A 24,306-nucleotide genomic window follows, 5' to 3' on the forward strand; every position below is an offset into this window, starting at 1 on the left:
TCCACAGCATGTGGGATCTTCCTGGACCAGGGCGCAAACCCGTGTCCCCTGCATCAGCAGGCGGACTCTCAACCACTGTGCCACCAGGGAAGGGAAGCCCTCCAGTAGAGCCTTTGATAGCAATGATGGTTAATGGGGTTTGTATCAGCACTGGGAGCAGAAGTGCTTTTCTCTGATTTCCCGAGTCAGCATGGATAGTTCTTGTCTTGAGAAACTGTTTCAATAAGATTGGACTTAAGATCATCTTCCAGATTTAGGCTGAGCCCCAGGAGATAATGATGACGAGGAGAAAATGTTCTAGCATTTTCAATTCCGAGAAAACTAGTGTGAGAGTTTTAGAATAGTCAAACTATTCACATCCAGGTTACAAATAAATTCACTTAAAAGCCAAGAAATAATATTACTCACTAAATATGCCACCTTAAATTATTTTGATTGGTATTCCACACATCATTTACATTGTAGCCTCATTCATGAGGTCCCAAAAGTTATAATTAATCTGAAATTTGTTTCTCTTCTATTTCTGACAGTTGGACAAGGTGTTAATTTTGTCAAATAAGCTGTCTCTGTCAGAAATCACAAAATGGTAGTGCAGAGGCAAAATCTGGCACAAGGATGGGTTTTCATTGACTTGGACAGGGTTTGGTTTTGTTTAATTAGTTGCTGATATTTAAAAATTTGGAGATTTTACCCCCAAATCAGATTTCTGGCTTCTCTCAAAAAAGATTAGGTTTGGAGCTTCCCTGGTGGCGCAGTGGTTGGAAGTCCGCCTGGCAATGCAGGGGACATGGGTTCCGGCCCTGGTCCGGGAGGATCCCACATGCTGCGGTGCAACTGGGCCCGTGAGCCACAACTACTGAGCCTGCGCGTCTGGAGCCTGTGCTCCGCAACAAGAGAGGCCATGACAGTGAGAGGCCCGCGTACCGTGATGAAGAGTGGCCCCCGCTCGCCGCAACTAGAGAAAGCACTCGCACAGAAACGAAGACTCAACACAGCCAAAAATAAATAAATAAATGAATAAATAAAATTTTAAAAAAAGATCAGTTTGGCATAACTGCATCAGGCTTTTCTACACAGCAAGCATTACCTGGAGCTTGGTGGCTAGATGAGAATGTGTTCCTGCTTAAGCAATCCTCACCCTTCCTTGTTTTTTTACACCCTGCCCGCTTCACTCATTTATGGGCCCAGTCTGGGCTCTGAGGGCATTTAGGTTTGTGACCCTTCCTCTATAAGTACTGCTCATGTGCAGGTCTTAAGACTCTAAGTAGCTATTACTTCAACCTCAGGAAGGGACTGCAGAATAAGGTAAAGTTTTTCACTGGATTTGGGCCGAGTGTTCTGCCTTTGGGATGATCCCGGCCTGCCAGCTCTGTAACCAGAGGGGAGAAGAAAAAAATGTATTCATCCTGAACTGCGCTGCTGGCATTCAGGAGAGCCCTAGTCTAGGAGATGGGGCCTGAAGTGCCTTGCAGACTGTTGCTTGCCTAAGCTCAGGGTGACCTGGCACCTGTGCCAGGGAAGGATCCAGTGAAGTGGCAGAAGGTTTTGTGCCATACATTCAGACAGCTCTCTGAATGCCGGCGGCGAAGAGAACATCATCTGTGCCCGTGTGTAGTGTGGGTTCCCGCCAGAAACTTCTCAACTTCAAAGGAAAAAAAAAAAGAAAATTGTACTGTCGGTAGATGTGGAAAAGCTTTTGGCCTTACTGAATTGGGCTCATTTTTACAGAGAAGGAAGATGGTGCAAAGAATTCTGAGGGATTCTACCTGTTTTTCGTGGCCTTTCCATTCTACCCCTGAGGTGCCATCATTAAAATGCTCGAGGAACTGCTAAACCTAACCATGGCAATAGAATGAATACAAAGAATTTCTATAGTTTGGTCTGAGAGCTGTGTTAGAATTAGGGTAGTGTGAAAAAAGAGCATGGATGAGCCTTATGGCAAATTCCACTAAAGCTGGAGTTACCCGTCATGGCCAATTTTGATTTCACTTCGGTTTCTAAAGGCTTAAAGGGATAGTCGTGGCAGGGGAAATCTTACAAATCTGAACAACCTACACTTTGGTTCTAATAAGGAAAAAACTGTGCTTTATGTTTGACATCGAAATTTTGTTCTTATGCTGGCCCAAGACTGAAGTCTGATATCTGGCATTATTAAAAGCAAAATGTGCTCTTCCTAAGACCTTCGGAATTTACTTTACACTTATTTCATTTTCTTCACCCGCCCGCTTTCCTCCCTCACCTACCCCTCCTGGCTCCTCTCTTATCTCTCTTCTTTTTTTTTTTAACATCTTTATTGGAGTATAATTGTTTTACCATGGTATGTTAGTTTCTGATTTACAACAAAGTGAATCAGCTATACATATACATATATCCCCCTCCCTCTTGCGTCTCCCTCCCACCCTCCCTATCCCACCCCTCTAGGTGGTCACAAAGCTCCGAGCTGATCTCCCTGTGCTATGCGGCTGCTTCCCACTAGCTATCTATTTTACGTTTGGTAGTGTATATATGTCCATGCCACTCTCTCACTTTCTCACAGCTTACTCTTCCCCCTCCCCATGTCCTCAAGTCCATGCTCTAGTAGGTCTGTATCTCCATTCCCTTCTTACCCCTAGGTTCTTCATGACCTTATTTTTTTTTCTTAGATTCCATATCCTTGATTCTCTTCTCCTTTGTTTTCTCAGGAAGCTATGTTTCCCTTTATCTTTCTCCTCCTCCCACCTGCCTTTCCCTCCAACCCATCGGCCCATTGTCTCCCATATTCTTCTTGTAGTACCTCTTACCCAAGCCTTGGGGAAACTTAACAGTGGAGGGGACAGTGTGTGAGTGGAGATCTGGGAAGGAAGTTTCAATCAAAAGCAACATTTAGATGGTAGATGGCATAGTAGGGGCAGAAGTCCAGAGAAAGTAGCTGGTACTGGGGATTTGGAGGGAGGAGGATTGTATTTCTCAGCAATGCACTAAGAGCTGTTCGTGCATCTGATCATATTTGAAAAATGAATCTCTTCCAGATAAGAGCAGCTGTGTAAGAGTGAGCGTGGCAGAGGCAATAAAGCTAATATTGTGTTTGAGATCCTATAAAGAGCTTTTAAAAAGGTATAAGATGAGAAAATGCTAGCATTTTTACGTTAGTTTCTAAACTGCTGCTTTGTTATACAGATTAAATGATACCTTTTCAAAGTAAATTGCAAGATGAATGGACCACAAAGTATATAAGAAAGGTAGAAGATAGGTGTTTTAAATAATTTGCCATTTTAAGCTACTTCAACTCAAAATTAGATATAAATCTAATTATAGTGAAATAAAAGGCAATTCTGATCACATTATGGTACTTATAAATCCTTCCGATCCATATCCTCAGTATTCTATTAAATATAGCTGACACTGCCTTCTCTTATCTAAATTGGCATTAAACACTTTAAAAAAATCTCTTGTCAAAAATTTGGCAGAAAAGGTCATTTTCTGATAATTTAACCAATTAGAACATATTTCTATAGCTATCCTTTCTAAATGTGAATAGTATGCATTTTTTAAAATAAATTGAAGTATAGTTAACATACAATATTATATTAGTTTTAGGTGTACAACATAGTGATTCGATATTTTTATACATTTCCAAAAAATCACCACGATAAGTCTAGTACCCATCTGTCACCATATAAAGTTATTACAATATCATTGACTATATTCCCTATGCTGTACATTACATCCTCAGGTGGGAGGGGGGATACAAATTTGTTTTTAACTTGTTAAATAAATAGATTGAAGCATTCCCTATAATGAGAGCTGAGTAAAGATAACACCCCTTATCATTAAGAATATTTACTTTTAAGTCCCCTAATAATTCATCCAGCCCCTGTCTACCTTATGACCCTGCAATATGTAACAAACTGCCATTCTTGTAAATGCCCTGAACTCTCCAGATACTCATACCCTGGGGCCTTTGCACAGGCTACTCCTTTTGCCTGTAATATCCTTCCCACACCCACCCCCAATCTGACACTTCTGCTTGGGGATTTGGAGGGAGGAGGGTAGTATTTCTCAACAATGCACTAAGAGCTATTCAGAGCCTTAGTGTCACCTCAGAGCCTTCCCTGATTTACCCTGGGCAGAATTCCTTCCTCTGTGTCCTCACAGCACTTTCCTCATGCTTCCATTATAGGATTTACAACATTGCTGTTGTAGATGATGACAGTTATAAAAATAAGTTACTCATTTCCATGTCTGTAGACCAGGGGCTACCTTGGGAGGCCCTGGGGGCAAAAAGCAATGGATTTATCTTTTCTTCTCCAGGGCCCAGCACCTGACAGTTACTCAGTAAATGTGTGTCAGATGAAAAGGGGAAGCATTTTTGTACTCACTCCTTGGCTTGTTGAGCAGACAATGAGAGAACATCATTGAATTCGATTTCTGCAGGTTAAGTGGGTAAAGGTTGAGCATGCAGGACCAGAAATAACTTTTACTATAGAATTTGGCTTTCATCTGAGGATAAAATAGAAGAATGTTACTTTAATACATAGGTTGCATATCAAATTGGACATTTTCTGTGGTACTTTGAAGAGATGAAATGAAGAAGAGAATTATTATTTCTGACATTTTCACAAGCTGGTTGATGTTCAGTATTTGCTTAGACCTAAAAAAATCATTTAAAATATACATATATGTAATATATGTGTGTGTGTATTTACATATATAGATGTATAGAGCTATATATGATTTTTAAAATTGCCATGTCTTTAAGGATTTTGTAGCCTAGGATTGAAAGGTATTTATTCTATGATCCAGAATTGTGATGTTCAGCTGTGAAATGAATGTTAAGAAAGCACAGGTAACTAGGCTACTTTCCAGTTTCCTTGTATCAGCTCCTGAGTTAGAGTTCAGGTAGTTCACTTGGAGCCAGAGGTTACTGGAGCTCTCATTTGTTGAACTGTAGTTAAATAAAAATAAGATATAAAGTTGCCAATAGCAATCCAATCAAAGTCTCTAATAGAAATCTAAGGAAAATTAAGTGAAATGATTAGTGCTTCCTTTGTTATTTTCCTAGATGAAGGTTTTCACTTATGTTAGAAATGGACATATAAAAGATACCTTTAACTGAGAGATGTTTAAAACATGATTTTCACTGAATTTAACTGGAGTTCTATTCAACTGTTGACTGAGTAGAACATTGTTTATGTGGGAAAACTTGTAGGGCTGGATGCCCGCAGGACCACATGGAGCAAAGAATGAAGAGGTGTAGTGATGGGGTGGTGGGTTGCAGGGAGATGAGGCAGGAAACACATTTTATGAATTAGCAAAATTTGAGTCCTATGTCCAGATGTGGATAACGAAGCATTTTAGTAGCTAATTATCTTTACTGAAGCAAGCATTCATCAGAGATAGTTATTGAGTATCTATTATGTGTTATATGTAAATTTAGAGATGTGATATTTGTATTCAGGGGATTCATTCATAAGCTATATAGTTCAAAGCTCTACAGTCATTGTAACATAATAGCAGTAGTACAGTTATGATTTAAAACCAAAGCAATTGACCAAAATACATGGTTTCCCATAAAGCTGTGACATTCAGGAAGTACTAGGGAATTAGCATTAGCCACTTAGCTAGTTTTGTAAAATCTTAGTTTTTTTTTTTTTTTGTCTTTTGGCTTTCTTTAAGTAAGAGATAGAAATGCAATTTTTATTGCTTTTCTAAATGATGCTAGACATTTGACACTTAAACTTTTATTTGATACATTAATAGTTATATACAGCATCTATATACATTCTAATAACTTATCTCTAAGGCTAGGCCCAGATCACTTAGGCTTGCTTTGTGTAATTGCACACTATGTGTATTGTTGAGGGGTATAATTTTGCATCATGAACTTTGGAGTCAGACAAACCTGAATGGGAATCTAAGCTCTAGTACTTATTCATTGTATAATTTTGGACCAAACACTTAACCTCCTGCTTCAATTTCCTCATGTATGTAATGGAGGCATTACATAATAGGTTTGCTGTAAGAATGAAATGAGCTAAATTACATCAAGTACTTATCATAGCATCTGGAACATAGTAGGAACTCAGTAAATATTCTCCTGTTCGACATAAGTGGTAAATTGCTTGTGGGGTTAAACTGTGTTCTAGTAGATGCTTTAAAATTATAATTTGAAAAAAGCCTCAATTTGCAGTTAATTCAATACAGAAGATTTAAACTAGTTTAAAAGTTTTTCATTCTTAAAACTTATTTAGAGAAAAACATGTGTAACATGTTTACACCATGAGACTCCATGTTGAATTATTTCAGGAAAGAATGTCAACGTTTAAAGAATGCCTTGAACCTTTGTCGGTGACACAGCCCTTCCAAAATGTAAATCTTTGGACTCGCTATAGATCAGTGATTTCCACACACTGTCTTTTTCTGGTAGTAAAAATCAGTCTACTAATGTGGTCTTAAGTGTTCTTGCTTAATTATAGGGAAGGTAATGAAGTCCTCCTGCCTCATGTGCATTCTAAATAAAAGCACTAAAGCTAATCATTCAGATCTGTACTTCCTTAACCTGGCCTTTCCTACAATGTAGATAAACTGCAATAATTGATCAACTTAATTTATTGCCTTTTATCCTGGCTAGCTTTCATCTGGAAAAAAAAAGTACAAATTAGTTTTCCATACTTTTCCTGAAAATATTATGGACCAAAATATAATATTTGGCTTTCAAATGCTATGAAAACTGATGCTTTTGTAGTAAGCTTTATTCTAAAATAATACTGAGGTAAATGTCACTTCAAATGAAGATATTATTATGAGAACTTAGAAAAACAGACACAGCCTCTCTTTAAGTGCAGGAAATGTTGTGAAATTGACTTTACTTTCATATCCATACAGTGAGGATTAACTGTGCTGAGAGGACACTTTCTTATTTTATTACAAAAGGTTTTATCATTAACTCTACTCCCTCACAAGTGTGCTAATTATCTCGAGTTCTAGAATGCAGCCATGGTTCCAGCTTAGAATGGAAGCAAACCGATTTCATGTATGTCTATGGTATTTAGTTTGCCTAAGTCGTTGGTGATTTCATAAGTCAGAAGTAGAAAAAGACTTCAGCGAGTTATATTTTCCATGAGGCAGTGACCTGGTCCAGCCACCCTAAACTTCCTTCCCTAGAACCTTACTCTTCTGGGCCAGGGTATCAAGAATTATCATTTTCAGTTATTTAAAGAACTACTTTTCCATTCCCCAGATTTGCATAGCCTTCCAAATTTTACATATCCTTTAAATGCAGTGCAGGGCCAACTACCTCTGAAGCTATCAATGATGAAGACCCCAGCTCTGGCCTATGGTCTTTTCTTTTTTGAAAGTCCTTTAGTCTGTGTAGTTGACACCATCAAATCTAGAACTCGTATTTTCCTTTTTTCAATCCACACTATATGATAATTGGCCAATACAGTGTTTGACATGATGAGGAAGCCTTTGTATATCTCATCTCATTGAAGCCTTCTGTTGCCTTTGGGAGGCGAATATGGCAGTTATGATTAGCGATCATTTTACAGTTGAGGAAACATGAGTTCCACAGAGATGGTTTCTCTTCCAAGGTCCTACTTCTAACTGGAACCGACGTCCTGATACTCTGTATTCTACCTGGTATTTGCCTTGTGCATAAATCTTATCTTCTGATCTCAAGTCCGCTATCTCTTCAAAGACCTTTTCTGATGGTAACCCCACATTCCAGATTCCACTTATGAGAAACTTAGTTGCTAATTCACTAATGTACTAGAGGAGAATTGTCCTATAGATGAGACACATTTCCAATTTTAAATTTTCTTTAGCAGTCACATTTTTTAAAAAAAGGAGACGAGGGGCTTCCCTGGTGGCGCAGTGGTTGAGAGTCTGCCTGCCGATGCAGGGGACACGGGTTCGTGCCCCGGTCCGGGAGGATCCCACATGCCGCAGAGTGGCTGGGCCCGTGAGCCATGGCCATTGAGCCTGCGCGTCCGGAGCCTGCGGTTCGCAACGGGAGAGGCCACAACAGTGAGAGGCCCACGTACTGCAAAAAAAAAAAAAAGAGAGACGAACAGGTGATATTAATTTTAACATCTTTTTATAACCAAAGTATCTAAAGTTTTTAATTCTAACATTAACTAATATAAAAAATATTAATGAGACACTTTTATGTTCTTTTTTTTTCCCACAGTAAGATTTTGAAGTCCTCTGTGTATTTTACACTTAGAGCACATCTCAATTTGGAGCAGCCACATTTCAAGTGCTCAGTGTGACAGATGGCTACATATTGGGCAGCACAGCTTTTTTCCTACAATGTGGTTGACAATCAGCTTCTCCTCTGATAACAGATAACATGGACATACTCATTAGTTCCACACCAGATGACAGAAATGAGTGATTCATAACTAATTAAAATAATAGGCTTAGGCAGAGAAAAACATGGATACCATTCATTCTTGTGAGGGTTTTTGTCTGTGGTGTTGGTTTGTTTTGCCCAATAATTCAAAATTCAAATGAGGACCCCTGTAGCTCACAAAGGAAACAATTTAATAAGGTACAGGATACATAGCCTTTCATTTCATTTATTTATTCATTTATTTGTGCTGTTTTCTAGAATGCAAATCTTATCATGTATCTTTCTTGTTCAAAATTGTTCAATTCCTCCCAACTGGTGTTTCCTGCAGTTGCCCAGTGGTAAGATTCACCTGGGTACTTAGTTAAAATCCTCTGTTCCCGGTCCTGTCAGACCAACAGAATCAAAATATCCATCTGAGGGACCTGGACACAGGTATTTTTAGTAATCACCCCTGGTGGCTCTTACCATCAAGCCAGTTGGGGAAACTGGCCTAAAAAATAAAATTGTACTCCTTAGTCTACCTTGTGGGATCCTTTGTGACCTAGCCCATGACTAGACCCATTACCCAGCCAGAGTTAGGTTTTAGCACAGAGAAGTACTTGGCAAGGTACTCTTCCTGTTCTCTCCTCTTGCCTGTGCTTGTGTTCTTTCAGCCTGGGATGCCCTTCCCCTTTGTGTCTGCCAACACACTGCTGAGTCACCCTCAGGATCACCCCCTCAGCCTTTGCCTCGTTTCCCAACACACCTCCTCCCATTGCTCCCTGACATTGGTAAATCAAGGCCCTGAAGGTCACTAGCTCTCACTGTCTGTTTGTCTTGGCTGTCTTCTCACTGAGGGATGGGGCTTGTGATTTCCAGTCTGTTATTTAGAGCCACTAGAAGGGAGTCTGGCACAAGGAAATAGTCAATAAATATTTTTCTAGTGAAAACCTGCTGATACTAGTAATAATAACATCTCCATCTGTTTCATAGTGGTTTGCAGATTGCAGCATGCTTTTCACTTACCTCAATTAATTCTCTCACCACAACCTCTGAGATGGAGCTCTTATTTTTCGAGATGTTAAGCAACTTGCCCCATGTCATGTGACTTGTAATAGGTGACACCGTAACTCCAACATGGGTCCATAAGGTGCAGAGTGTAAAAGAAGCATAACTCTTGGGTTCGGATTTCTAGTGAAATGAAGAAACGGCCTTTGCTTATTCAGTCTATTCACACACAAAAGTAATTAATAAAGTTCATTCACGTTTATGGATTTTTTTTTGCTCCAAATTTCTAGCCTTTTTAGACTTTTTAGCATATTTGTTTTTAAAAATTAATTTATTTATTGGCTGCATTGGGTCTTCTTTGCTGCGTGCGGGCTTTCTCTAGTTGCGGTGAGCGGGGGACTACTTTTTGTTGTGGTGCGCGGCTTCTCGTTGTGGTGGCTTCTCTTGTTGCAGAGCACGGGCTCTAGGTGCAACGGCTTCGGTAGTTGTGGCTCATGGGCTCTAGAGCACAGGCTCACCAGTTGTGGCACATGGGCTTAGTTGTTCTGCAGCATGTGGGATCTTCCCGGACCAGGGCTTGAACCCGTGTCCCCTGCATTGGCAGGCGGATTCTTAACCACGGTGCCACCAGGGAAGTCTCAGCATGTTTCACAAAAGTTTGCACCTAGTGTTTAGCTAATCAATAGCTGCAAGATTATATAAATATTCACATCAGCAACGACTATGTGAACGATTGATGGAACCAGTTAGTCTAATTGGGTTCTTCTCTTTAAAGATATTCCAGTGGTTCTTACCTGTTATTTGGGAGAATTCCTTATAGCCCACAGGTAAAGGTACTGATAAATCCACACACAATGTAGACTTTTTTGACATCATAAGGAAAATCTGACGAAACAAGACTATGAAATAATCGAGATGATCTGTGATGCTTTAGAAGTGTTACTGTGTTTTTATTTTTTGCTGGATGATCATGAGTATCACACCCAGTCTATCAATTTTATGTCCTAGTCCTAATCATTCAGTAACATATTAGAGAAACAGCCCAGCCTGGCCTCAGTCTTTCCGAGAAACATGCATCACACTCTGTGGTCTCACACAAATTTATTTTAAGGGTTAGGACTTCCCTTTATCAGAGCAATAGCAAGAAATGCCTCCGTTTCTTCCTTTCCTAGGCAATTCCATTTTATTTGGTAAGTATTAGTCAATATTTCTGTAGCGTAGAGGGACTATTTCAATTTTTTAAACAAATTAATTGAGTAGTTTGAAAGCATAGTCTTTTTTTTTTTTTTTTTTTTTTTTTTTTTGCGGTATGCGGGCCTCTCACTGTTGTGGCCTCTCCCGTTGCGGAGCACAGGCTCCGGACGCGCAGGCTCAGCGGCCATGGCTCACGGGCCCAGCCGCTCCGCGGCATGTGGGATCTTCCCGGACCGGGGCACGAACCCGTGTCCCCTGCATCGGCAAGCGGACTCTCAACCACTGCGCCACCAGGGAAGCCCGAAAGCATAGTCTTTTTGTGTGTTATTCTTGTTGGATTATTGATGTTGATTCATCCTGTGGTGATGCTCTGGTAGAACAGAAATTAAATAAGTCATAAAAAAACCAGTAAATTTTAGCTCCTTTAAAATGGCCATTATTAGTATTTAGTAGGTCCTGCCCTAGATTTAAATAATAGCTGCTTGTGGGCTTCCCTGGTGGCGCAGTGGTTGAGAGTCCGCCTGCTGATGCAGGAGACACAGGTTCGTGCCCCGGTTCGGGAAGATCCCACACGCCGCGAAGCGGCTGGGTCCGTGAGCCATGGCCACTGAGCCTGCGCGTCCCAAGCCAGTGAGAGGCCCGCGTACCGCAAAAAAAAAAAGAAAAGAAAGGCAGGCAGAAGCGTTCAATTAATTGACGGACGGACCTGGGTTAGTGGTCCTGTGGGTGCCACTTACCAGCTGAAGTCTCTAGATGAAGTATGTCATCTCATTAAACCTCAGTTTCTTCTTTGCATCTTCTTTGCAAATTGAGGATAATACTAGTATCCACTTCATTAGGGTGTAGAACAGCAAGCATTCCATTGTTATTAGCTGTTAAGTTGAGCAAATTTCCTGACTCCTCATTCAGAACTGGATGGCCCTGCTGTTAATGAGCCTGATTACACATGGTCAAGTATCTGCATACGTACTGTCAGCTCAGTCTTTATTTAAGAAAAAGCATGGGAAGAAATTGAGCTGTTATTTGGACATCAATTTCTTAAACTCCACTGAATTAGATTCAGCCCTCACTTTTAGGGAATATGCACCCGACACTGGGAAGGATGAAATAAAGAAGTTTTCCAGTATGAATATTCTTGTCTTTGGATGTTAGCCCTGAGTCTCAGAACAAAAACAAGTCAGTAGTTAATAGTTACTGTATCTTATTTTCCAAAACACACATGGTTCATTGTTACAGTCATTTGCAGATAGTTTTGCATGACACACTTTTGCCTTTGTGTTTGTACTAAATCACTAAATGACTAACCTTCCTGTTCCTAATGTATTAAAATTGTCAAAGGATTCTTTTCAGTTAAATGTGTCGATAAGGCTTAGTTTGAGCAATGGGGAAAAAGTGAAAGCCAAGTGAAGAGCTCTTGATCTTGTGATCAGAATAATAAAGTGGAATCCAAGGATTGCCCCATAATGAATGGATTATTTGGATATAAAAGGAAATTATTTTTAGGTGTGGCATTCCTATAAACCCTGAAGCTATGTGTTTTACAAACTAGAAATTTATGCACTAAATAAAAATTACCAGATGTCAGTGTTTGTATGTGCCAACTGGCAAAGAAATTGAGAAGGTTCAGAAGTCTGGAAGAAATGATGCTCATTTCTTTGCCATTCAAACTCAGAAAGGATAGTTGAGGTAAAATGCTATTTAAAAAACTACAATGTCCTCAGCTACCCAAAGATGTCACGTGTTACAAATTGTTATCTAAAAGGCTTTCATTTTTTTCCCCTCATGACTCCACGTATGTTTGTGGCATTGCACACGTAATCCATGTTTCTATTCTATTTATTACATTCTTTCCGGAGGCTTATCTCATTCTTTTACAGGGTCAGCAGATATCTTATTTAAAGACTCTGCCTGAACACAGCAGCCTCGTAAAGCTCCAATATAGAGCTAAATGTATAATAAGATGCATTATTTTTATCTTGCACATACCAGCACACCTCAGTAATTTTCGTGAAATCATCAAATGGATTCTGTTTTCTCCTTAGAAATTCGAGCTCAACTGGTAGAACAACAGAAATGCCTGGAGCAGCAAACAGAGATGCGAGTTCAGCTTCTGCAGGACCTGCAAGATTTCTTCCGGAAAAAAGCCGAAATTGAGACGGAATATTCTCGGAACCTAGAAAAGTTAGCAGAAAGGTTCATGGCAAAAACAAGAAGCACTAAGGATCATCAACAGTACAAGTAAGGGGAACTTGACTCAAATTCACCTTTCCAAGGGGATATCCTATCTTTTTACCACCCTTATTGGTTTTAGAATTTTCCATTTTTGTCTGAAAAGTTGTTGATTGATGTATCCCCATAGATAAAAGCAACCCTCTGCATTTATAATTTATGAGCATAAATGTATTACATTTTAAACTAATAGTATTCTCTTGACATGTTTCTCTTTCCAATAAATACACTAGGAGTTGTTGTTTAACACAGGTAGGTATTTGGATGGGCAAATTTTAAATAGCTGATTCTTCAAGCAAAGACCTCAAGATTTATGTATAGTGATCTTACATGAAAATAAGCAGTGAGAGTTGCTTAAATTTATATCCCACCCCCCAATCATGCTTGTGGTCATTGCAGTTGAGACTGACTTAAAACAAGGGCGTTTGATAAAATGCATACAATCTAGCTTAATTAAACCTTATATTAATCGCACAGTTGACCCTTGAAGAACACGGGGGTTAGGGGCACCAATCCCCTGGCACAGTCGAAAGTCCACATACTGCTATCTCTGCTTCAAAAATAAAGGAATTGATAAATGAGTCACCTGAAGGCAGGAAGCTGAAACAGTTATGGACAGATCAGGACTCAAACCCAGTTCTACATATTGTGATCTCTAACTGAACAGAAACTTTCCCCCGCATCTAGTTAATTTAAGGATGTAATGAAAATAGAGGTACTATGTTTTTTTATATAAATTTATTTTTCATTTTTATTTTTGGCTGCACTGGGTCTTTGTTGCTGTGTGCGGGCTTTCTCTAGTTGCGGCGAGCGGGGACTACTCTTTGTTGCAGTGCATGGGCTTCTCATTGCGGTGGCTTCTCTTGTTGCGGAACACGGGCCCTAGCCACACGAGCTTCAGTAGTTGTGGCTCGCGGACTGTAGAACGCAAGCTCAGTAGTTGCGGCGCACGGGCTTAGTTGCTCCGTGGCATGTGTGATCTTCCCGGACCAGGGCTCGAATCCGTGTCCCCTTCATTGGCAGGCAGACTCTTAAGCACTTTGCCACCAGGGAAGTCCCACAGGGACTATATTTATTGAAAAACATCTGTGTAAGTAGACCTGAACAGTTCAAACCTATGTTCACTGTCAACTGTACTTCATTTGTTTTAAAAAAAAAATATGTGCAGGTTTTTCTGATGAGATTTACTTTAGAATTTAAATCTGAGACACAAATAGGCAGACAACTCCAATAGAGTATACAAGGGCTCTGACAGGGGTAAATGCAGGATGCTAGGGACAGACCTGACAGAAATCCATTCTGCAGTGTGGGTGGGGACAGCAGGGTCCAGGAAAGGTCCTGGAAGAAGTGATATGTTAATGAAGACCCGAAGGACTAGTTGGGCAGTAAAGGGACCAGAGCAGGAGGTTCAGGCAAGGGGAACATCACTCATAAGAGACCAGATGGGTAGGGGTGTAGGTTAGCTTTGCAGAGCAGAAAGTAGGCCGGTGTGAGTGAGTAACAAGGTGGTGAGCTGTGTGGCACCCAGTGTACATTGTGCCAGATCATGGAGGCCTGTGGATCATGCCAGGAAGTTTGGACTTTATCCTAAGGGCCAGAGAAACCTTCGTAGAGTTTTAAGTAGAAAGAAGACCAGCTCACACCTGCATTTTGAGAAAATGACAAAGATCGTAGATAGGATTGGGGGCTGGAGGAGGACACAGTCAAGGGAGGGAGACCAGGTGGAGGACCCTCACCATAATGGCATGAACTAGCAACACTGCAGGTAGAAAGAAATAGACTTGTTTAGGAGATACTAAAAAGACCTCCCAGTCTTTCATTTCTGGAAATACAATGAACTAGATAATCTGAAAAATACTTGTGCTGTAAAACTCCCGGAAATTCTGACTAAAATATAATAGACATCACTTTAAATGTATAACTGAACTCAGGAAAGTGAGGGAAATTTACAAGGGCCAAAAAAAAGGAAAAGGGAATTGGAAACTTGAGTGGTGATTATATCACCCTGTAGTCCTACGTGGGGACAGAAGATGAGGCTTATGCAAGGTAGGGAGCTGGAAGGGAGGACTTGCTCATCGCCAATCCTATTGCATTGCATCACAGCCTAAAGTCAGGAGTAACAGAACTACTATCTATCTCAGTGAAATGGTAGAGCAGAAAGCCACTCGCCCACCCACATGGGGGACAACAAGGAGGCCCATCTGCTCAGCCTGGGCTCCAAATGGAAGGGGGTTGCAGAGAAGCACATCTTAGCCTTCACCATTGGCTTTGCAGTTTCATTTTACACCCTTCTGTGGCCTTGGATCCGACATAAAAAGTAGGGTACGGACTTCCCTGATGGTGCAGTGGTTAAGAATCCGCCTGCCAATGCAGGGGACACGGGTTTGAGCCCTGGTTCGGGAAGATCCCACATGCCGTGGAGCAGCTAAGCCCCTGCGCCAGAACTACTGAGCCCGTGCTCCTAGAGCCCGTGATCCACAACAAAAGAAGCCACTGCAATGAGAAGCCCGTGCGCCGCAACGAAGAGTGGCCCCTGCTCGCCACATCTAGAGAAAGCCCAAGCGCAGCAATGAAGACCCAATGCAGCCAAAAATAAAATTTTTTTAAAAAGAGGGCTTCCCTGGTGGCTCAGTGGTTGAGAATCTGCCTGCCAATGCAGGGGACACAGGTTCGTGCCCCGATCCAGAAGATCCCACATGCCACGGAGCAGCTGGGGCCGTGAGCCATGGCCACTGAGCTTGTGCGTCCAGAGCCTGTGCTCCACAATGGGAGAGGCCACAACAGTGAGAGGCCCGCGTACCACATAAAAAAAAAAAGGGGGGGGTAGGTTTTTTGAGAAACCTCCATACCGTTTTCCACAGTGGCTACACCAATTTACATTCCCACCAACAGTGTAGGAGGGTTCCCTTTCCTCCACATCCTCGCCAACATTTGTTATTTGTGTTCTTTTTGATGATGGCCATTCTGACACTACAATGAGGTGGTATCTCATCGTAGTTTTTTATTTATTTATTTATTTTTGGCTGTGTTGGGTCTTCATTTCTGTGCAAGGGCTTTCTCTAGTTGCGGCGAGTGGGGGCCGCTCTTCATCGCGGTGCACAGGCCTCTCACTGTCTCTTGTTGTGGAGCACAGGCTCCAGACATGCAGGCTCGGTAGTTGTGGCTCACGGACCCAGTTGCTCCGCGGCATGTGGGATCTTCCCAGACCAGGGCTCGAACCCATGTCCTCTGCATTGGCAGGCAGATTCTCAACAACTGTGCCACCAGGGAAGCCCTCATTGTAGTTTTGATTTGCATTTCCTTGATGATTAGCAATGCTGAGCATATTTTCATGTGCCTGTTGGCCATCTGCATTTCCTTTTTGGCAATTCCACTCCTGGGTATATATCAAAAAAAAAACCCCACTAATTCAAAAAGATACATGCACCCCAATATTCATAGCAGCATTATTTACAGTTGCCAAGGTATGGAAACAACCTACGTGTCCATGAACAGAGGAATGGATAAAGAAGCTGTCTTAAATATGCACAATGGAATACTGCTCAGCCATAAAAAAGAATGAAATATTGCCATTTGCAGCAACATGGATGGACTTGGAGGTTATTATGCTAAGTGAAATCAGTCAAAGACAAATACTGTTTGATATCACTTATATGTGGAATCTAAAAAAATACAACAAACTAGTGAATATAATAAGCAAACTCACAGATACAGAGAAAAAACTAGCGGTTACCAGTGCAGAGAGGGAAGTGGGGAGGGGCAACCTGGGGGTAGGGGATTAAGAGGTACCAAACCATTATGTATAAAATAAGCTACAAGGATATATTGTACAACACGGGGAATATAGCCAGTATTTTATAATAACTATAAATGGAGTACAACCTTTAAAAATTGTGAATCACTATATTGTACACCTGTAACTTATATGATATTGTACATAAACTCTATGTCAATAAAACAATTTTTTCTAACCCTTCTCATCATAAAAAAAAGGTAGGAACTTTTGCAGAAAAAAAGGAAGTAGGAGGTCCTTTTTTTTTTTTTTTTTTTTTTTTTGCGGTACGCGGGCCTCTCACTGTTGTGGCCTCTCCCATTGCGGAGCACAGGCTCCGGACGCGCAGGCTCAGCGGTCATGGCTCACGGGCCCAGCTGCTCCGTGGCATGTGGGATCTTCCCGGACCAGGGCACGAACCCGTGTCCCCTGCATCGGCAGGCGGATTCTCAGCCACTGCGCCACCAGGGAAGCCCGGGAATACTTTTTTAACTTTTATTTTTGGCTGACTTTAACCTCTAGTGTTGGTCAGCATAGAAATAAATTTTGGTGATGGTTCCCAGGGTGAGCAAATATCAAATGTGCTTGACAGAGACTGGAGCCAGTACTAGATCCTCATTTATAGAAACTGTCCCTTTTTAAAAGTGATTGCAAATAAGAAGACAGCCCATTTATTTGTACATTCAGTAAATATTTTTGAATGTCTCCTTCTGTGTTCTGTACTTGGTAATCTCTTGTGAACTGAAAACATGGGTGGGCCCATGCACCTTAGTCTGATCCCTGAGTGGATCAGCTGCCACCTTTTGTTCCTCCTGGTTTTTTCATTAGTTTTCTTCAAAAGGTAGGCAGCTCAGAATTTTCCTTCACTTGAGTAAGTTTATTATTGACTACAGAACTGAAGATAAGGTAATAAGTCTACAGAAAGGACAAACCAGGGTTAGGGGGGAATAAATCAAAGACACCCCTTTAGGAAAGAGTCAAACAGACCTGGTTTGAATACTGGCTCTACTGTGTGACTTTGGTCAAGTTGCTTAACCTTTCTGAGCCTTGGTTTCCTAACTTGTAAAATGAGATTTTATGACCAGTAACTGAGAAACATAGCAAATCGTTGATGTGATTAATAGCTGACATGGGGTATGCACTCAGTATTCCTTCTCTTCACAAGACAAATGTGTTAAACCTTTAGCACCTTTACTTTACCGATCATTTAAGCTGGGCTATGGAGTCTAGCTCTTACTCAGTTTTGGGATGCTTGTTGTATAGGATAATCCTTGGCCTAAAGTTGCCACAGCATGGTAGAAAGACCAAGACTTGGATCAGCCTCCCTGGACTCAGAGACTTTCTCTGACCAGCTTTAGTCTTGAGCAAATCATTGTGCCTTGCTAAAGCTTAAGTGCTCTTATTGATAGAGGGGATACAAAGCATCTCTGCCTTAAGTTGTAGTGGTAAGGATTAGGTAGAGTTAATGTGCGTAAAGTCTTTAGACCAGCCGCTACATGAAAATCGCTAACTTTACACAGCACTTACTATTAATCTAAGGCATTCTAGTAAGCACTAAAAATATATATATTAACTCAAATAATCCTCATAATCTTATGAGATTGGTACTATTGCTTTACCCATTTTACAAATGAAGTAATGGAGGCACAGAGAGGTTTAAATACGTTGGCCAAGATCTCCTAGGTAATTGTTCTGGGATTTGAAGTGAGACAGTATAGATCCATATTCCATGCTCTTGACTTGTGTGCTCAGTAGGTGCTCAGTAAATGATAGCTTAGCCGCCTCTGTTGTTATTGTTGTTATCGATACTGTTATCACTTACTATTAAGGCAATAAAAAGTGTTTATTCAATGAATGAAATAACATTTATTTAATGCTGACCATGGGCAGGGCCCTGTGGATACAAAAAAGTATGAAATGTTCTCAAAGAACCTTTGTGGGTTACTTCATCATAAAGGATATACAGAAAAGTTAATATGAGATAACACTTACCTCTTGGGCTGGGCGGCTAGAGAATGTCAGTGGAAAGGCTTCAGTATTCTGCCATAGAACCATTGGGTTTGAGAGAAAAGGAGAGTTCTTTAGGTTGGGGGTGTAATTCTTAATGTGCCAGCTGGGAGAGTGGGAGGCTTCTCTTCTGGGTATAAGTGCTGGGACCCTAGATCAGGGGTTTCTTCCCTTACACCCATCTGTACTTCTGTGGTCTACTTCCCCTTTCTTTTGGAGAGGGTTTTGACTAATGCAGGGTTAAATCCTGAATCCGAGGGACATAAGGGCTGAAAGTCTTTCTTTAATCATTTTTCTAATTTAATTAGTATTCAGAATCATAAATCATCATGAATATTAGGAGGATAACATGTCTGATAAAATAGCACTAGTGTCCCTGAGTTAGGATAAACATTCTGTGCCATTTTGCCATTTTAGAGTTAGATTTTTAAAGTAAAAAAACAGAAAACAAACATTGTACTTTTCTTTTTTTTAAAGCAGTAATATCCCCGTCGGTCACTGCTTTTGTTTGCAGTTCTTCTTTAAAACTTTTTACAAGTTGCCCTTTGTGGTTTATATTCACTTTTCACTTTATTATGTAGAATAAAACAAGGAGTGGTTACAAATCTGAAATAACTTAATGGGTTTAAAAAGGAGATGTGACATGTCATAAGCCAGTAAAGTTCTTCATTCTATTCACAAGCCCTGAGACAATGCTATAAAGTTCTGCTTCCCGGGAACACTTTTTGGGAGGCTGGAGGTTAAGTATCAGGGGATTAGTAAATCATCCTCACATTTATGTTCCATGGAAAGTATACCTAGCCAAATTTCTTTTCCGACAACAGACTGGACATTCAGAGCATGCTTTGTGTTCAGTGGCAAACCACAGTCTGTGAGACAGTAGTCAGTAGATTTTTATGTAAACATAAACTCCTTTCTTCAATGGGGTGTTTAAAGCTAAAGGCCTGCCTTAGTACTGTATATGTTAGGGTTCCATGCCCTTGTCAGGAGTGTGAGTTTTGATTGGTGTTCTTGGTCCAAGTTTTTAACCAAGCCTAGGGGAATTGCTGGCTGGGTGCTATGAGCAATGCTCAGAGGAGAAAGAACAGGGACAATGCCCGTCTGTTGTGGCTCCTAGTTTGCCTTGGTGACTTTCCCTTAGCTGATTGGGGCAGCTTTGAACTTGCTGGTAATTCTCTCTCTTCTTCACTTCTTAGGAAAGACCAGAACTTGTTGTCTCCAGTGAACTGCTGGTATTTGCTCCTGAACCAAGTAAGACGAGAAAGCAAAGACCACGCAACCTTGAGTGACATCTATCTGAACAATGTGATTATGCGGTTCATGCAGATAAGTGAGGATTCCACCAGGATGTTTAAAAAGGTATCCTCCATCAATCCTGCCAGAGTGTGCTTCCCTATAACCACTGAGCCCGTAACCAAGACTGAGAAGGGTCTGCTGCCTTAATTGTATTCAATAAATATTAGGTTCAAAAAATGAATGAGTGAACAGATAATTTAAAGACACAGAACAAAAAGCTAAATCGCTGCTCTCTTGGGAAAATGTTATCACAGTTTTTTTCTTATTCCCACCAGACCAGCAGCAGAAGCTGTGAGAGAGTGGCAGGAAAACATTCCCCGGGGCACGGAAAATAGTCCCTTACATGCCAGAGAGCTTCCTCCTTCCCAAATCCACTTTAAAAAAAAATCCAGGAATTGGGCTTTTAAGGCTTCATATCATTGTTACCAGTCTCAGCCAGCTCTCAGCAATTTTTTTGTTGTTTGGACATCTTTGTTGAGAACACTAACAAAATTGGACCATTTCCTGTGTAGGGAATGCAGCTACTTGCTCAATAAGACTGGCTTTTGGTTTCTATGTTTATAGGACAAGGGTTCTCCACCACCTCCTCAGCTTCATACTCAGGGTGTTTGGTGCCTATACCAATATCTGTACATCTATTCAGTAAGTAATTATTAGTTTCAGAAAGTGGGGGGACAAAACCACCTTGCAGATGAAAGACATTTATGTTTCAAAGGGACCCTTTAAAACAAAGTTGTGTCATGCAGGCCATCTGGGAAACTTCTTAGTCATGTTTGATGTGTCCACATCAGATTTGATTTGTGACCTAGAAATGGAATTTAGCAAACTCGAAGTTTTCTTTTGCTCTATTAAATAGGAAAAAAAAATTTCAAACAAAGGAGAAATTTTTAAAATTTGGAAATAACATATTAATTAAGAAGAGACCACGTAGAGAAATATCCTATGTATCTTAAAACATAGAGATTTTTTAAAAATAGTTTAGACTGAGCCAGGAAAGTAAGTAATTTTCTCGTACATCAGCCCTTTCTGCCAAGACCTCATTTGGTTCAATGGGCTTTTTGCGTCTTGTCCTCTATGAGTGAGGGATGGTGTCAGGTCTTGGAAAGGTTACTTTGATGAAGAAAAACTAGTGTTCGTGCTCAAGGAGGTCACAGTTTATCCAAATTTGTATGAAGCTCTGTGATGCTTCCCAGTCATGGGGATGCTGGCAACCTTTCAGCCAGGGCCTCTGGGACCAGCACCTCAACTGACTTTGTTTATTTATCCATCCAGCAAAACATCTTTAAAATGCCAGGCTGGGAAGCAGAGTTAAAAGACACGTCGTTCCCTGCCTACAAAGAATCCATTACAATAATTAACAGTTACCACAATAAGGGAACACACAACCTGTGGTAGAAACTTGAAGGCTGGAAATCTTAACCCTCCTGAGGGGCCAGGAAATTCGTCATAGAGGAGGGAACACCTAAAGTGAGACCTGTAGGAGATGGAGGTGGTCATCAAGCAGATGAGAACAATGAACTATTTCAGGTAGAAAGCAGAAGTGTGACACGTTCAGGGAAAGGAAAGAGTTTGGTGTGACTGGACCAGGGGTTGTATGGGAGTGAGTGATGAGGTGTGAGGCTAGAAAGGACTGTCATATCAAAGGGGCTTTTCATGTCTTGCGAAGCTGTAAGGATTTGTGTTTTGTATGTCAAAATCAAGGGCTTCACAAAGTTGATGGAAACTTACGGCTGAGAGTCAAATGGGTTTGGACTTGAATCCCAACTGTTCTACTTTTGTGATCTTGGGAGATGATTCAAGAGAGTGTTCTCTTCTGTCTAAGGGAGTGGGGAAGGCTGGAGTAGCAGAAGGTGAGGGTGAGCCTATGGGAGCTCTGGGGCTGGGATGGCCCTTTGGAGTTTGTTGTCAAGGAGGCCTCGCCTTTGTTTTGCAGACATTGGATTTGAGCTGCCTTTGGGGAGGGGCTAAGTAATCTTGGGGTGATGCAGCTCCCCTTGGTGGAGGGTAGTTCCCAAGGGTGATTCCGAGAGAGAGGTCAGCTGTAAGTTTTGACAGCCAGCAGCCAATATTCCCAGTAGTTGGGGAAATAAGTTCTTGGCTCTTGAAAGAGGGCCTGAGGAATGTACAGTAAATACACACACACCATGCCTGCTTGTTTGCTACCTAGAAGTTCTCTTCTTATCCAGATTTTCTGGGACTCAACGAATTGTAATCCTTGGAAGCTGCCTATTTATAGCTGACTCCTGGTTACTTCTGCATTTAGTGGGGAGAACAGTCTTCTCACCGCTAACAATTGTTGATCAGCTGGAAAGTTAATAGTCATCACAGCGACAGGTATAAAATTCCACTTCCTCAAGCAGACCCAGCAGATGACATGCCTCACCTTTCCATGTTTTTAAAATTAAGAGAGGGAAAAACTGGAGCTTCTTGAGGAGCCAGATCAGCTCACTAGGACATATTTGTCATCTGCAAAAATAGGAAGCCAGGACCCATATCTGTCAAGTCCAGAGAACTTCATATCCCTTTAGATTAAAAAGCAAGACTAGGGGGCTTCCCTGGTGGCACAGTGGTTGAGAGTCCGCCTGACGATGCAGGGGACACGGGTTCGTGCCCTGGTCCAGGAAGATCCCACGTGCCGCGGGATGGCTGGGCCTGCGCATCCGGAATCTATGCTTCGCAATGGGAGAGGCCCCAACAGTGAGAGGCCCATATACCGCAAAAAAAAAGCAAGACTAGGCTTTTCTGCTTTTTTTTTATATATATCATCAAGCCGTCTCCTTCTCCAGCTCTTCTTCCATCGTTATGGTTCCAGAAGCATATTTTTTATCAAAACAGAAGGAAATGATCAGAACCAGTCTGAACTGACCTTTAGAACTTCTGTGGAGTCCTTAGTGAGCATAATGCTTGTTCTTCTTGGGAGGGGATTTTGCAACTTACGGGTTTTTCAAAAATAACCCTGTGTTTGTATGGAGATCCAGTTAGATGCTGGGTGCTTGATAGGTACAGCCTCTTACACAGCTGTGTCATATTCAATTTAGTCATTGACCAAGAATCCTTTTACCCAGACTGTTCTATCAAATAAGGAGTCTGGAGCAGGTAATTCTAGGAATGTTTTTTGTTTGTTTGCGGCACACGGGCCTCTCACTGTTGTGGCCTCTCCCATTGCAGAGCACAGGCTCTGGGCGCGCAGGCTCAGCGGCCATGGCTCACGGGCCCAGCCGCTCCGTGGCATATGAGATCCTCCCAGACCGGGGCACGAACCCGCGTCCCCTGCATCGGCAGGCGGACTCTCAACCACTGCGCCACCAGGGAAGCCCTCTAGGAATGTTTTCGTTTCCAAATGGGTATAATAATCAGGAAGACACTTATAGGAATACCTAATTCCAGGCATAGGTATAGGCAACAGCTTCAAGACTTAAACTTTAATCACATCAGAACCAGTTTTAGAAATAGTTGCCTATGCTTGGCAGTTTTCAATGGATAAAAAAAGGGAAGCTTTAAAAATAATAATAATATCCAATTATTCAAGTATCAGCTATTTCAAATTTAGGTCTTTAGAGCTGTAGATGAAGCCTGTTGGTCAGACTAACATAGTGATTCATCTCTAAGGCTCTAACATCAGATACTTTGCGTATGAATCTTAGTTTTGTCACTCTTGTTATCTCTGTGGACCTGGGAGTGTTTGTAAACCTCTTAAGTCTCAGTTTCTGCATCTGTAAAGTAAATATAGTAACGTATTTCAGATACCTATATGGAGATTCATGAGCCATGCATGGAAAGCTACTTAACCCACTGTCTGGATTTAATGCTAATATGCTCTAACGAATTTTTAGCTGTTATCTTTGTTATTGTCTATATTGTAAACACTTATTCCTTACACCTGCAATTATTATGTAATGTGGGATTACACCAGACATTATCTTAAATGTGTCCTCATTCTAAAGAGACTATGTACCACAACTGTGATGAACACCGTCCAGATCATCACATGGTATTTGTATGTCACTATTATGAAGTTCCAAACCATGTCTGTAAACAGACTCTGAGAAATGCTCCAACATCCTTGCTTGGAGCTGAATTTAAAAATTTTGGTCCTCACATTTCAACAGTTAATGGGAACTTAGGGGATAACGCAGTGAATACCTGTGTTGGTCAGCACCCCCTGTGCCTCTCAGGTCCCCCACAGGTATTTCACATAGACAGTCTTAACTTTGAGGCTTCACTGATTTCTTCATTCATTCGACAGTGAGAGTTATTCAGTTCCAGACCCTCTGTTAGGTATGGACAATGTGAGCACAGACAGAGTAGGACTCTGCTTTGACTCTCATAAGTTCTGCTTTACTGTTTTAGGAGAAGGTCAGAAATTGGAGACTCCTTGTATACAGGGGTTTTTCATTATCAGTCCTACTGTTCTTCCCGAAGAACAAGAGGCAGTGAGGTGCCTCTTGCCCTGTTCTCCAGCCCTGCCTGCTGGAGTGATGAGATT

General features: G+C 41.3%; 1 protein-coding gene across 2 annotated transcripts in view; it reads left to right on the top strand.

The window, feature by feature from the left end:
- Window positions 1–24,306, top strand: part of SRGAP1 (SLIT-ROBO Rho GTPase activating protein 1) — a 271,830-nt gene that overhangs the window by 119,160 nt on the left and 128,364 nt on the right. For both annotated transcript variants that reach the window (XM_059080331.2, XM_059080329.2), the window contains exons 2-3: window positions 12,559–12,754; window positions 19,721–19,883. In XM_059080331.2, coding sequence (XP_058936314.1) covers window positions 12,559–12,754; window positions 19,721–19,883 — 359 coding nt within the window. The remainder of the gene's footprint in view (window positions 1–12,558; window positions 12,755–19,720; window positions 19,884–24,306) is intronic.

The sequence above is a fragment of the Kogia breviceps genome, chromosome 12, assembly GCF_026419965.1.
Source record: "Kogia breviceps isolate mKogBre1 chromosome 12, mKogBre1 haplotype 1, whole genome shotgun sequence".
Taxonomy (NCBI): domain Eukaryota; kingdom Metazoa; phylum Chordata; class Mammalia; order Artiodactyla; family Physeteridae; genus Kogia; species Kogia breviceps.